The sequence below is a fragment of the Pteropus medius genome, unplaced genomic scaffold (assembly GCF_902729225.1).
Source record: "Pteropus medius unplaced genomic scaffold, Ma_sr-lr_union100, whole genome shotgun sequence".
NCBI lineage: Eukaryota > Metazoa > Chordata > Mammalia > Chiroptera > Pteropodidae > Pteropus > Pteropus medius.
Window position 1 is genome coordinate 3,899,212 of NW_024353517.1, and position 15,689 is coordinate 3,914,900.

General features: G+C 44.3%; 1 protein-coding gene across 1 annotated transcript in view; it reads right to left on the reverse strand.

Moving 5' to 3' along the window:
* ETV5 (ETS variant transcription factor 5) overlaps positions 1 to 5,845 on the reverse strand; it is a 53,902-nt gene extending 48,057 nt beyond the window's left edge. Inside the window, exons 1-5 of the mRNA XM_039850524.1 lie at positions 5,661 to 5,845; positions 2,559 to 2,677; positions 2,340 to 2,427; positions 2,167 to 2,214; positions 2,023 to 2,073 (exon numbers count right to left, since the gene is read on the reverse strand). Of these exons, the coding sequence (XP_039706458.1) occupies positions 2,023 to 2,073; positions 2,167 to 2,214; positions 2,340 to 2,427; positions 2,559 to 2,603 (232 nt within the window). The 5' untranslated portion in view covers positions 2,604 to 2,677; positions 5,661 to 5,845. The remainder of the gene's footprint in view (positions 1 to 2,022; positions 2,074 to 2,166; positions 2,215 to 2,339; positions 2,428 to 2,558; positions 2,678 to 5,660) is intronic.
* Between the last annotated feature and the right edge of the window lie 9,844 nt (positions 5,846 to 15,689).

The window sequence follows — 15,689 nt, forward strand, 5'->3', positions numbered from 1 at the left end:
TATCCTTCTCGAAGCTCCATCTCCAGAAGAGTCAGAAAGGGAGAAAGAATTATTAAATTATGTTTCGAGGCTACTCAACCATCTGTTTTATCCTTAAAAGATAGAAAAGCTCAACCTTAAGAAGTTAAAGCAAAAAGCAAACAAAGGAAAAAACACAGCACACTTGGTAAGCAGAAACATCTCCCAAAGCACCTCCATTTTAGGTATGGCAATTTAATTAAAGAATTTAGCACATTCTGTTTGCTGAGCAGGAATTATTTCTAAGGAGACAAAACACATTTATTGATTCTTTCACTTTAGCCTATTCCTGCAGATAAATATCTCTCCAAATATAAACCTTGCTTGCTGACATCTTTCTCTAAAGAACACTCTGCTTCAGCACATGAAATCAATTTGAATGCAGTCATCTCACCTCCTTTTTAACTCTTTTGGGTTACAGAGAAACAAACAAGTATCATAAAAGCATTTCAAAGAACCTCTGCCAAGAAAGCCACCTCCCAAACAGTCTGCAGTTTATGCTGCTCTGAGCAAGAACTGGAAAGGCTGGGCCAAACTGTCAACACAGAATAAGAGTGGGATTACAAATCCTTTATTTTCCCTCTCTCTCTCTCTCTCACACACACTCTCTCACACACACACACACTCACACACACAAACGCGCACGCACACTTTTGGTTATTCTGTATTTAGCCTTTCAGTGACAAACTTCCCAATCACTTGAAAGCAATCAAAGGGCAAAAATTAACATTCATGCACTTTCCTAAAGAAAACGTCCACAGCAAGCTGTGACAAAGCTAAGGTAACCATGCATCTGTGGGTTATAGTTTATTTCCTTTTAAAATTTCATGGCATTGCGCCTTGACTATAAGACCTATTATTAAAGAATGTTTAGCTGGTACCTCTGATCTTTCATTTAAGGATTTAGAACACCCGGCTTTTACTGAGACTCAAAGATACCCTCTCTCCCAGTAGCATTTTCACACACACACATACACACACGCACACATGCACACACACACACGCACACATGCACACACGAGATAAAACAAAGCTGGGAAGAATTTGTTTGTACAAAATGAGAAATCGAATCCTTGCCTGGCTCAGGTGCTTGCTAGTATAAACTATGACTAAGAGACATGAATTTTTCTATGATGCAACTCTCAAGAGAGACAGCATTTTCTCCAGGCCTCTCTTAAACCTGCTCATTCGCCAGTGACTAATGCTCTCTAGAGCTGCCTTGTGCTGCTCAAATTTCATCAGCCAGCTTTGTCCTTGATAGCTCTGCCTGGACCATAAAACCTCTCAAAACCTGTTGAAGACAGCTCTGAAAGATCAGTGCAAAGCTAACCATGCCCCTGGCCAGCTCACAGTTATCTTTTGAGCTTCCCACTGCATTTGTTATCTCAATGATAGGAGCACTTAAGGACCATTTTTTTTTTAAAAGTTACTCTTTTCTGAATGATAAAGTCCTAATAACTAATGAAAAATAGGAGTAAATCAGGTCACCTTGTGACCACCCTTTATCAACTTAAAAATAGAAATAAAATTGACAACATGTTGGGTGAAGCAACAATTAACTGGAATCTTCCATTAACTATTTTCTGTACCTTTAAGAGAAAAAAAATGTCAGGCTCGTGATTTGTATCAAGGACTTAATTTCTAAAACAAACAAAAATCATTGTAAGATAATGCCTGCTTAATGGATATTTGGTCCAACACCTTATAATGTTAATTAATTTTAATTTTGAGCTTGAACCCTTGCAATATTCTTAGGCAAAAAGAAATTTAGGATCAAATTACGTTCAGTAAATCCTATTTACAATATAATAAAAGCACTTTAGAAATAATTTCAATAAGGAATGAAACAAATGTTTTGGGGGTTAACTAGGAATTATTAAAAGAGACAAAATACGTTCCACTGTCCAAATATGCTGCCTACAGCTGAAAAGAGCAATCTAGACATAGATGATCCAAGACCAAACAATTTCAGAACAAATGAGCCACCACCAGAAAGGTACTTACAGTTATCAGACTGAAAATCTGGGACAAACTGTTCATCATCAGGAACTTGTGCTGGAAAAGAGATTTTTATTTTAGACTTTTAAGTTTTATTAAAAAGCACAGTAAAACGTTTTATATGGAAAATAGGACAGCCAAGAAACTTGCCTTCAGCTAACCAAGCCTCTTGAAGTTGACTGAGATCCTGAAACAACTCTGGAATTGAAAACAGAAGACAGCAGAATGAGAATTCCTCTGCTAGGAAAAAGAGGAAGAGTCTGTGTGCTGCTTTCACTGGGAGCCATGTGAGGAAGCCACAACAGAGGAGAAAGCTTCACTACCTTCAGAATCATGAGCCAGATCCGTGTCCAAAAACTTCCTCTTTCTGTCAATCACAGGCCGCCCTCTACATTCCTCTGTTCGAGATTTCTGAAAGAGGCCAACAGACAGTGAAGATTTGAGTGTAATAAAGGGGCCCAGAAAGGGTAGTCACTAAATCAATAAGAAGACTCAAATGTGAAGAGGGAGGACAAAACAAACCAAAAGCCACATAAACTTACCCCTGGGACCATAAAAGGGACTTGCTGATCATAAAACCCATCCATGGTGCTTCCAATGTCTCTAGTATCACTTTGAAAGGTTTCAGCATTGAGCAATTTCTGGGGGGAAAGGGGTCCTCCTGTAATATGAATTTGGGAGATTTTAACTGAGAGAGAGAAAAACAAATTAAGTAATTTTATACTGTTCTTTCTTTAGGGCCTGTGCAAATCACTACCTTTCCTTGAAGTACTTAAAGCCCACTCAAGGTGTAAGCTTTACACACTAACGCTAGGCTTAGTGGCATCACAGGGTCATAGTGTGCTTTGTATCAAATCCGTTTGCTGACTCATTCTTTTCTTTTTCTTGCTTTCTCATTAAGAATATAGGTTTGCTACTGACTCCTGTTTCTTTAAAAAGGATCTTATTTTCATTATAAAAGGGTGATTTTAAGATTTTCTCTAACAGAAGACTCTCCAGGGCATTTGTAGTGTTAGGGGTTTTTTTAAGAGATAATTTAATTTTGACAATACAGTGACAGGAAGTAGAGAAACTGGGTTTAAGCATTCTAAATTATTAGCAATTAAGAATCTGACATACATAGTGTTCCTAAAAGCATTTTGTAGGTCACTGGTAAAACATTATATATAGTTCCAGGAATATATCGATCAGAGGTATACTCATCTTCATACAACTCTTTATTATAACCTAAACCTTCTGTCCAAACAGGTGTCATTGCTGTAATGTCAAAAGTAATCTCCATGGAAACTTATGGAGATATCTGTGACAATTCCAACTTCTAAAAGAATAAAATAGCTATGAAAGTAATGGATGAAAGAAATTAAATTCCACTGCACACATTTTAAATACATCTCCACCACAGATCTTTTTTTTTAAAGCATTAAAGCAAAAGACCCATGAAAAGAAAATTCAATTTGTTTCTTATTGTGAAGTCAATTTTTCCTCGAACATGCCAGAAAACAAAATTAAACTGTTTCAGTACTGTCAAGCCTTGGGGCTGGGAAGAGAGGTTGGGGGTCAAAATGGAGAGGAGGGAACTATTTCTAATTTGGGAGGACCAGCTCTAAGCAATGCGAAATGCTTAAGAATAACTCTTTTATCTAACTTGTATACAAATTTTAAATGGGGAACTTTTCTCAGTGGGCAATTCCATCCAATTTGTTTTTCACACTGTGTGAAGCATATCAAATTTTTGTAAGTGAGCAGGATGCAAGGAAACCCTTCACAGCCAGGCTCCTCTTAGCACTTTGGCCCAAGTAATACGATATTTTCAAAGTCAAAGAGAAAGAGGGAGAGAAGCAGAACTAGACAAAATTCATAACTTCCCAGAAAAATATTCTCACTAGCCTGGAGTGATGCGTGCCTTCTAAACAGCGCTAAAAAACGTTCAGAATAAAGCCTTTCTCAAATGTCACCAACTCGTATACAAAATCTGAGAATCATCAGCACTGAGCTGAGGGGCATGAAAACAAATCTTCCGTAGCCTTCAAAAACCTGACCGATTAAATCGTGGTCTTAAAAATTCTGTAAATGTCTGCTGGGGGAAGGGGGCAACGACTAGCAGATCAGAGGAGGAGCTATTTTCAGTCTCATGTTGAAATACGGTGCAAAATACCTCACTATGAAGAGCAAAAGTATTTTATTAATTATACAAAAGAAAGAGGCTGCTATAAGCGAACCCAAAAGAGGCACTGAGGATCTTTAAAGCAGCCCTCAGAGTTCAAGGGCTAGAAAAATCGTGTACAAAGTATAATTTTTTTTTTAAGCCTGAAGGAGAAGGCTCGAGTTCATCCAGGAGTTTAAGCCACTTCCTTTGTGCCCCCCTCCTTCCCCCGGTGCCCCCAGGAAAACTTTAACACCGCGCCGAGGCCCCTCCCCCGCGGCGCACAGCGGGCCTGGTTTTATGAATGAGCGAGCGAGCCGCGGCCGCCACATCAGGTAAAGGCTGTAACTGGATCCCTCGCGCTGGGCCCCATTCAGAAAACAAGACACACTTCCACCCAATTCCCAGCCTTCCCCATTCATGAAAACTCCTTCGGGTGCGCCCCCACCCCCACTCCCAACGCACGCCCAGCCTCCAACGCAGGCCCCTCACCCCAGCGTTTTAGAAAGAAAGCTCAATGCTTCATTCACAAAAAGGGAAAGGAAAAAAAGCCGCAGGGAGCACCGAGCCAACGAAAGAAACCCGCTTCATTCATAAAGTCACCCACATTCATAAAAACGAGCTGCGGCGCCGGGCGCTACCAACCGTCCCCAATTTCTCCTCCTGCCCCTCAAAACCTCCAAGTAGCTCTCCTTGGCACCCCTCCTCAAACAGGAGTTCGGTTTCCCCCAGGTCTCCCCTCCTCTGAAAATGCGGTCGGATCCGTAATCCAGCGGGAGGCTCCAGCATCTCTCCATCCCCCCTCCGCACCCGTTTTTTCCCCCACCATCCCCAAGCCGCTGTTCTGATGTTCCTTAATTTCTCCAGAATTGCTGTGCAGCCTGACACTCTCAGTCTGCTGGGGGTGGGAGTGGGGCGGGGGGGATTGGGTGCCCAGTTTCCACAACCTGAAACTTGCAAGGCCTGCATAAGTTCCGGGCCAATCCCCAACCCCGAAGGCTGCACATGCCTATGTCACTTAACCTTTCCCGGTGCTCTGGGGGCATCACCTCTCAAAAATTCCACCTAAGCTGCTTTCGGCCCCCTTCTCCCGACTGCAAAACTCTGCCAACCATCTCTTCTCGCGAGCTTCCAAGTCTCCTCGGGGCCCTCATCTCTCCAGAGACTGTAAAGGCCCGCAACTCCACGGCCCCCATACCCACCTCCGAGCTCCCGCACCTCGCGCTCCGGCGCGCCTCCCCCGCAACGTGCGGAAACCCGCTCTCCGCGCGCTCCGGAACCGTTAGCCGCCCCCGCCCAAAGCCTCCCAGGAACCGAACCGGACCGAGCCGCGGGAGGAGGGTGCGATCAGTTTTGGGGGGGGGTCAGTTCAAATAGGAAGTGCACCCCAATTTGAAGATTTTGAATCAGCCGGTGAACTCTCGGGCCTTTCGGACCCGTTCCTGGACATACAATCCCATGCCTCCCCCGCCCCTTCCCAGTTCCCCCATTGCCCCCTCACCTGAGGCAGCAGCTCTCCTCCCCTGGCAGCGGCCCCGGGCGCAGGCGCGCTCACGCACGCGCGCACCGGGCCTGGGCGCCTAAGCAAATGGCTGGGCCGAACCGCTCTGGGGACGCTGAACCGCTCCGCTCACCAGCCGCTGGACTCTGCGCCGCAGCTGCCAACCAGGCTGGAGCGCTGGCCCGGCCCCCGGCAGCCCGCTGCTCCGCCCGCCGCTATTGGCCCATGGCCCTAGCACAGCCGCGTTCCCATTGGCCCGAGGCCCCTCCTGCGGTTGTCCATCTCCTCTTGTTTATCCTGACTGCGGACAAATCCAGTCAAGCTGCTCCATCAAGTTCGGCTTCTATTGGTCAACGGCGCGTCCTTCCCCACCCCCTCAGGAGTCTGTTTTACATAATTTATGCACCGGGGGCCATTGGCCAATCAGCACAGCCTTGTTTATATAATGAATGTAAGGACGTTTTTCATTCATAAAAAACGCGACCTGAGGGGGAAGCTTAGCTGAGTCAGTGAAGCACTTAAAGGGGCCGAGAGCCAGAGGAGCCGCAGTTACTTCTCTCCCCGCCGCTCTCCCAACTTTTCACTGAGGGGCGGCTCTTTCCCCTTCCCCATACACCCCATTCTCCCACTAGCAACGCCACCGCCAGGACTGGGCCGCTGGTCGCCTCAGAGGTTCGCAGCTGCAGCACCAAGCAAAGTTATCATTTTAGAATTCAGGCGAGAGGAATTCGTCATTCTACCCATAGAAACTCGCTGACCAACCTGGGCGTTCGGCCCACAGAAACACAGAAAACGGAAACGCAGCCCTCTAATCTTAGTTACCTTTAAGAGAGGCCTTAATTTCCTTTAACCAGGTTTCCAGTGGGGAAGAATAAGCAGTATCACCCTCTAAAATCGGAGCTCTCAAGTTGATTTTAGTTACTATTTTATGCTGGCAAGGCCTAAGGCTGAACCAAATCCCGTTTTATCCCCATGTTTAATTGCCGTTTATAACCCCCGCCAGAGTGGGTTTTGGACCCAAGATGAGAGAGGGTCGGCGCTCAAAGAAATCCTCTCTGGGGACGGCACCAGTCAATTGACCTAGAAACGTAAATCCCTCCGAAAAGGGCTTGCAGAGTTAGACCGCCTGCCTCCCTCCTGGGCTGCTTGTTTTCCATTTAAGTGTTGAATGCAAGATGGTGCATTTGCGAATTAGATCCCGTGCAGCTGGGAACGACGAGAAGCTACTCCGCTTGCCAAACGATTGGGCACTAACTGCAATCGCTGAGATTCTTAACAGGGTGTTCCAGGAAACAAATAAATAAGCAATCCTCTCTCAGCTCCTCTCCCTGTGCCCCCTGCTGTGAAGGCTGAGGGGAGGCTCTCTGCTCTCCCCCTGGATACTGGGGCTTGTGGGGGAGCTCCGTTCTGTTGGCGTGCCCTGCCATTCACCCAGTGTGCCAGCGGCGGGAAGGAAAAACGCCTGATGTTAGGGGAGAGAGGCTCTAATAAAGGAGCCCCAGGTTAGGGAACACTGGGGCTGCTCCCCAACCCCACCTAAGGAATGCAGCGCTAATGTTTTGGGGAAAAAAAATTAAGTCAAAATTTACCCCCTTTCTTTTCTGCTTCCAGTTGTGTATCTTAAACAGAACTAGAAGGCGCTTTGTAGTTTATGGCCCAAGAAATGTGGGAGTCCCCCTAAGGAACCCAGAGTATCTGACTGAGTCCTGGGCCCAACACGACAAGGCATGAGCTATTGACTTTGCTAGAAACTGGAGTAGGCACAAATAGATGGTGGGAAAATACTCAGCACTTTTAACAAGCAGTTCTGTGATAGTTAATTTTTCTAGTAGAGCATTTTGCTACTGGCCCCAGCTCCAGTAAAGTTTTCCCTTAATGCTTCTCTTCATTCCCCACGTAGAGCCATTTCTGTTTGGTAGCTGGAAGTGTTACCCTTGTCCAGTTGTGCTGCCAGCATGTTGCTGACAACCCTGAAGGCTCTATCTCTCCAACTAGACTCAGGGCACAGGTTAGTTGCCCCATCTTCCTCTTCCCCAGCTTGTCTGCCCTTATCTCATCTCATTTTATCGTGCTCTCTGATCTAGTATCTCCAGAAGAGCTTTCCTACTCCTCTTTGCTTAAATCTGTCTCAGGCTCCAGCACTCCTCCAGAGGGCCTGCAGCCCGCAGGGCCACATGTCTTTACAATATAAGCCATAGCACATCAATCACACTTTACAACTCTGCCTACAGGGAAATAGTGCAGGACACTTCACAGAGACTTTGTCTGTGGGGTTGGTTGGACTTGATGTCTGGAGTGTGACTCTTGTGACCTTTGCCTCAAGCCAACACTCTCCAAACCACCTTGGGAAGAGAAGTTGGATATTTCTGGATTAAGTAATGATAAATAGTGGCTAAATTTGGAACATAGGAGTAGTTGGGGGATGGATTTTTATGAGCTGGTCGTCACAGACATAAGATCACATGTAGTGATTTACACCAGAATAGAGTGCATGCCAATTAATTATTTAGTCTTTCAGTAAACATTTTTTTGTTTGTTTGTTTGTACCTAATACTCAACTAGACCCTGTGCTAGGCAAAAAAGTTACACAGATGAATACATTCCAGTCTGTGTCTTGGAAGATCCTACAATTTATTGTATAATTTCAGCAACTGAAGTTTACTAAGCATGTAATATATTAGTTCATAATATATAATTCTCTATAGATTATCTTATTTAATCCCCATAATAATAGCACTAAAGTTGACTCTACAATTAATATCTGCATTTTATAGACAAGAAACTGAGGCATAGAGTGGTTAAGTAACTTGCCAATGGTCACACAGCTTGAAGGTTGCTGAACCTGACTAAGCACTAAGACAGGAGACCTAGCATGTACCTCTGTTGTTCAGAAAATATCATTGGAACCCCACTTATTCAATAAAGGATGGAACTGATTGAAGTTACAGGCAGGCAGATTTTAGCTCAGTATAGTGTTAGGAAGGATTTGGGGATGTTTGGAGTGCCCCAATGAACAGCTGCCACTGGTAATGAGTCTGTCACAGGACACATTTTGCAGTAAGATTTAGGGAGAGTGCAGAAGGACTACTGCACTGGGTAGGATAGACAAACTCAGAAGATTGCTCCAGCTCTAAGGGTCTGTGATTGTGAGAATTTGGAGCTTGTGTTGGGCAGAGAGTTCAGGCCATGCGCCCAGGCACCTTGGCTCTGAATGAAATGTGTGGGTATAACTCATGATGACCTACCTAGCCAGACTGACCCTGGGCCCAGAGCTGCTTCCTTATTGTTAAGCGTTTATGCTGTCTTCTCTCTGTGCCTCTTTTTCTTCTGCTTCTGCTTAATGACTTACCTTTCCTGCTCTCATCACCATCCCACTCCCCATCTTCTTTTATTATCTTTGCCTTTATGAGAATTAAGTGTCAGTATTTAGAAGTTCTTTGTTTAGTACATTGAGTCTTTCCTCCTAATAACATTGCTTACATTGAAGGTTTTGTGTTCTAATACACCATTCCCTCTACTCCAGGAGAGAAATAGGACTGGAAAAGATAACAAAAAGAGACACCTGCCCTCTGGAAAATTCATCTTGTGTCAATCCAGCCTTTGTCCTCTGGCAGCAGCAAAACTCACTCAATCACAATAGGACAACTAGCCTCTTGTTCTTCCATTTTCAGTGTGTCTTCAGAGAAACAACATAGAAGGATACAAAAAGTCTCTTGCCCCAAGCTTAAAAGCTTCTGTTTCCCTTTGGAGACTGCTTTTAAATTTTTCCCCTAGAATCTCAAAAGCAAGTTAAAGCATAAAGCAGGCAGCCTTGCCTTGAGCTGATCACCAAAATGGCAGTGAGAAGTGTGGCAGCATTACAATCTTGGTACCTCACATTAAGAAAATGCCTTGTGTTCTTCTGTTAGAAACGCTGTGTGTGGTAAGTGGTAGCCTTGTCTGGAGGCTAGGGTATGGGCTACGTGCCCCCTACCACACTCCCTGGGGGCCTTTCCATACTGTGAGAATGAAAGGACTTGAGGACAACTCCAAAAGGTATCCAAATGTTTTTCTTATTTTCAGGAGATAAAAGATTCTATCTGGCTGTCACATCTTCCTTTCTAAAATTCAGAAGTAAATACCCTAAAAACTGAGAAGAGGAAAGAATCTTTTAGAGTCACTGTCTCTTTAAACAATTAGGGGCCATATTGTCTTCAGAGTTCATTATAGCGAGGGAATAATAATAGCTGACACTTACTCAGTGCTTAATGTGAGCCAGACACTTTCCTAAACACTTTATATATATTAGCACATTTATTCCCAACAACAGCCCTCTGAGGGAGCTACTATTATTATATCACCTCCACTTTTCACAAATGAAAAAATTTAGGTACAGGAAGGTTACATAAATCGTTCCAGGTCACATAGCTAGCACAGGGTAAGGAAGGGGCCCTCTCTGGAGCCTGGCCATTAACCACTCTGGTGGGCTGCCCTGTGTGCTTAATGACCACAGCCCACACTATAAGAGCACTTTACTGTGCCAGACCCTTTAGGGGCTTTCCTTATATTAACCCACCTGATCCTCCTAACAACCCTGTAATGTAGATACCATTATTATCCCTATTTTATAAATGAGGAAACCGAGGCACAGGGAGGTCAGGTAACTTGGCCAAGATCACATAGCTAGTAAGAGCTAGAGTCAGGAGCACAATGCAGATTTGAACAGAGTTCTTGGTCTGAAACACTTTACTATGTGGTCTTAGTTCCTGCAATCTTCCACTCAATCGATTTCCTTCATCTTGCCTTGGGGCTCTGGCTGCTTACTTGCCATTCCCATGAGAGTCCAGTGATTCCTTGGGAATGTGCTCCAACAACTCCAGCCAGACTTCTGAATTATTATCCAAGGCAGCTAGAAAAATCATTAAGCCATTTTAGAACAAGAATGGACATTACCTTTACTGAGCATCACCTATATGCCAGGCTCTGTGCTAGACACTTTACATACATTGTCCTTCGTCAGGTGGTAATAACCCAGTTTGCAGATGTTTAAACTGAGGGTCAAAGTGAGGTTAAAGACTATGTTTGAGGTTTCACAGTTAGGAAGGAGCAAGACAGGCCTCTGACCAAATGCATGTTCTGGACCCTCTGACCTTCTGACTCACTGGCCTAGTGGGGCCTTATTCCTTTCCCAGCTCCTTTCCAGAGCTTGAGGACATCCTTTCTCCTGCCTTCTTCTCCTAACTCTCAATTCTTAGATTTCCTCAAACATCCACTATCAAGAAAACCTGGCAGTACATGTTATATTTAGATTTCTGATGGCTGAGGGATTTCTCCCTTAAGCAACAAACCTTAAATAAACAATAGGGTTAAAATCTTTGGAAACTTCCCATGGCTTCTTATTGCCTTCAGAAAGGAGTCCAGCTCTGCAGCAGGATCTACACTGTGTGTTCGTGTCCCTGAAGTCTCTCCTGAGCCTCCTGGGCCCTTTGGTCTGGCTGTGCAGGACAGAGCCTCCTTTTCTTGAGCCAGTCACGTGCTGCCAGCATCCTGCTCCACAGCTGAGGCACATGAAGGACTCTGCCTGCCCCCACATGAAGGAGCCTCTCGCTGCTGGGCTTTTGGGGCATCCCATGTCTGCTCTTTAGAGCTTTCCTGCTCCTTTTCCATGTTTCATTGCCAGTCAGAACTTCTCAATATGTTAAGAACATGCTTTCTGGCAGAAAGGGGTGAAGGGTTAAAGAAATACAAATTAGTAGTTGAGAGACAGTCATGGGAATGGGGAGCACGGCATAGGGAATGCAGTCAGCAGTAATGTAATAGCTACGTGTAGAGCTAGATGGGTGATGAAGTAATTGGGGGGATCATTTCATAAACTATATAAATGTCTAACCAATGTACTGTATACTTGAAGCTAGTAATAAAATAAAATGCTTAAAAAAAAAAAGAACACACTTCTTCAGCAGCCTCTTGTGTTCACTTCTTCAGCAGCCTCTTGTGTTCACTGTAATTTTCTGCTTCTGATTCGCCATGGGCTTGGAAGTCAGCAAACCAAGTGAGTTTCAAATGAGCGCAGATGGGTTCTGAGAGCGAAAGGGACCCCTCCAATGAGGAAGTAGATGAACTTGAATGTGTAGACTTGGCAAAATCTATTTTGACCGTTCAGAGTCCTCTTTTGCTTCCTTTTACGCTCTTAGTGGAAGTTTCATATGGCCAGGGTTTAAACTTGTGGCAACATGCTTAGATTTTAGCCCCCAAAGTTTGAGTAGTAGATTAACTCAGAACTTGCTTGACTTGGGCTATGAAAGGCCTCACTTTGGCATTGCTCCACAGCCCCACTGGAAGCGTAGACGTGGAGCTGGTGGGAGTTGGGAGTTGGAATGTGGATTCTCTCATGGGCCTGCTGAAACATGGCAGCTGGAGAGCGGTGGTAAGGAGGCTGGTTCTTTCAGCTTTGGCTCGGTTTGTAAGCACCTACCCCCACTTCGGCTCTGTCAGCCCTGTGGAGGGGGCTGTATTTATCTTGAGTTGGACAAAGGGAAGATCAACCTTGCCCAACTGGTAATAGAGCGCCCAGGTGAAATGCTCCAGCAGTGAATTCCATCACTTGGCTTCAGGCTTCAAATGGGGCATCTAGCCTGCCCTTCCAACCTGAGGCAGTCCTCCCTCCTATTGCCACTTGAAGCCAGTGTTTAAAAGTAAGTAGATGGCCTCTTCTGTCCCTCCCCCACCGGGATTCCTCCTAATCATCTGTCCCTGGTCCCTTACCTCTGGGGCATAACTCAGCTTGCACTTAAACCAGAGCCTACCTGAAAACCTCTCTTCATCTCTGCTCCTCTCCCTTCTCTGCATTTTCTCCCAGTAAGAAGCCAAACTATGGGGCTGGAAATGCAAACTTTGAGAACAGAATCCCATCCGAAGAAAGCTCTGACTTCTCTGCAGTGCTCTCAGGTCCCATCTATTTCTATCTGCACTTAGGCTCTGCCTCGGGGCAGGACACAGGTGCTTCTAAAACCACTAGGGACTATAGCTAGCTGCCGTCTCCCGCCATGGCTCTCCAGCTGAATATCCAGGAGGCTAGAAGGTTGGCATCTGACTTAAGAGGGATTTTCAGCTTGATGTTAGGGAATGCTCAGGCATCTCAATGCAGCCTATTTTGTGTTTACTTTTTGTTGAAGTATAACATATGCACTGGAAAGTACACAAATCGTGTGTGAAACTTGATAAATTTTCATAAAGCAAGCACTTCTGTACATCTAGTACCCAGATTTCAAAACAACATTATCAGCTCTCCTCTCCCAAAAGACCCTCTTAAGTCCCCTTCTAGTCATTAACTTCCCCTCCCCACTCCCCACAAGGGTAGCTACCATCCTGGCTTCTAGCAACACAGAAAAATTTTGCCTGTTTTTGTACATTATATAGATAGAATCACATAGTACATACTCTTTTGCGTCTGGCTTCTTTTCTTCAACATTATATTTGGAAGAGTCATTCATTTTGTAGTGTGTAGTTGTGTTTCATTTATTTTCTTTGTTATATAGTATCTCATTGTATGACTATATTACAACTGATTTATTCATTTTACTATTAATGAACATTTGAATGGTTCCTGGTTTTGCTATTATTAATGATGTTGCTATAAACTTTCTAGCGAGACTCTAGTATGTGTCTTTTGGTAAACATCGACCTAATTTTTATAGATTCATTTAAGATATAGTCACAAGATTCGTTTTAATGGTTTATTTCTTTGAAAATTGACAAAAATCTCAACACCATAGAAATGCCCAGAAATGTATGGAATGGAAAAATAAAAGCTCCCACATTACCTCCTAGCCTGTACCCATTTTCCAGGATCATGTACTAGTAATAGTTTCTTATGCATCATTCTAGGTATTTTCTATTGCCTAAACAATCATATTTAAGTATCTGCCTTATAATCTTAAAAAACACAAATTGGTTTTTACTACACTGTATTTCTGTACCCCCATCCCACCCCCAACCCCCAATAGCACTGTAGAGTTCCAGCGATAAGAGGACAAGAGCATTTGGCCATGGAAGGTCAATGGCTCTTCTCTCCTGTCAGATGAGGCTGGGCTATCACTTTTTAACAGGACCTTTTTAAGGTAAGACACATGGGAGTTTACACAGCAGTAAATTTCATTTCTACTTTTATAAACATTTGCTGAGGGCCTGGTGTCCTCAGTGTGCGGTTTGTCCCAGAAGAGTTCCCAGTCTGATGGGAGGTAGGTGAAAGGCACAGGAACAAATAGCTACTATACAGTGTTTACAGGTGTTGTAATAGAGGCCTGTAAATGGGTTCTGATAGTACAAATGAAGGAGCAATGAGTACTTCCTGTTAGGGTCAAGGAAGGCACCAAGAGAGTTGACATTTGGGCAGGCCCTTGAACAATTAATTACTGGGACTTTACTGGGCAGAGCTATGAGAGAAGGGCCTTTTAGGCAGAGGAACAGTACTCACAAACATATGGAGGCTTGGCAGTAACTGGCACGTCCAGAGACTGGCAATTGCTCATGTGTGCTAGACTGTAAGATATATGAGCCTGGAAGGGACATGACTGAGAGGGAACTAGAATGGATATTCGATAAGCAAGATCTAGGGTCTTACACATTCATTAGAAGGGTGACCATTTACACTTTGGAATCATGGGATACAATCAACAAAAAGACACAGAAAAACTGCTTCCAACGTAATATTCTCTGTGATGCTCTTGATTACAGCATATATCACATTGTTCATATGTCTGTGTTCCCCATGGGACAAACTCATCTAATAAGGACCCTCTTGGATGCTTATCTCAATTACCCAGACCCAAACACAGCATTTGGCACTTAGCAGGTGGTCACGGAAGAATGAATGAATATGTGAATGAGCAAGTGATTTCTAATGCACAGCAAAACACTGTGCTTAAGAAAGGAGGTGGCTGGGTTACCTTCTCTTTGTGGATTTGTGTTTATGCATGCCTAGCTTCTGCTTGCCCACATGGTGGGAGAAGAATGAGGAGCTAGTTACTGGTCTCTGCAGTGGCTCGGGGCTCCTGCTTCAGGGAAATGCTTCATTTCCTTAACAGCAATACTTGGGCCCTGGGACATTGAGTTTCATTTCAGCCAGATTTGGGATGGCATGGAGCTTGGTGGGACCCTATAGCCTCATCTCAGCCCTCAGTAGCTCAGAGGAATTCATAGCACACCAAAAGGCCCAAATCTCCCATTTCCACTTCTGAAATCCAGGCCTGTGCTGGAGGAGATCAGCCCCCTCACTGACTCATTCAACCTGGATCCTTCCCCGCCAGGTTCCCCCTTATCTTCAGGGCTGGCAATCTTGAACAGGTTGAAAGAATCACTTTCTATTTCTCCTCGGGCCTGCCCGGTCCGACTAAGTGTGGCTAGCTCCCTAGGACAGACCCCAGTGCCACTGGAGAGTCTCCTTCAGGCAGCCAAGAAAGATCAACATTTTGGCCTGATCGCTGAGGAAATTTTCTTCACCAAGTAGCATTTTGGTTGGGAGAATTTCACATGTCCTTTGACTTGAACCACTTTCGAAATCTTTCCTCAATCTTGTTTGCTGCTTTCTCCAAAAACCAATTACTTTGTATATTTATCTGGGTTTCATCTGGAACTTCCCACTTAGGAATGTTCATCTTGAACCTGGAAACTGACCTCAGGGCCTGTTCTAACAGGGGCTTCTCAGCCTCAGTAGAATGTAAAAGCTAAATATGGTCTTCCTCTTCCTCCTTATGTGTTAAAACTGTCTTCAATGACAAGATGTAATTTTTCATTACATGATTCGTGTTTTACCCTTTCCAACCCACACATTCCTAACTGGAATGCGAGTAGCATTCATTTACTATGTGTACACCTTGCAAATGTAAATGGTAATGAGGTAATCCATATGGTAATATGGTAATAGCTTTATAGACTCATGTCTGGAAGAAGCTCTGTATTTATTCTAAGATCTTTGGTGGGTTAGACTATATCCCCCTGGTTTCCAGATTCACTCCCTTCTCTCACAGCTACTAAATTATGCTTGTGCTC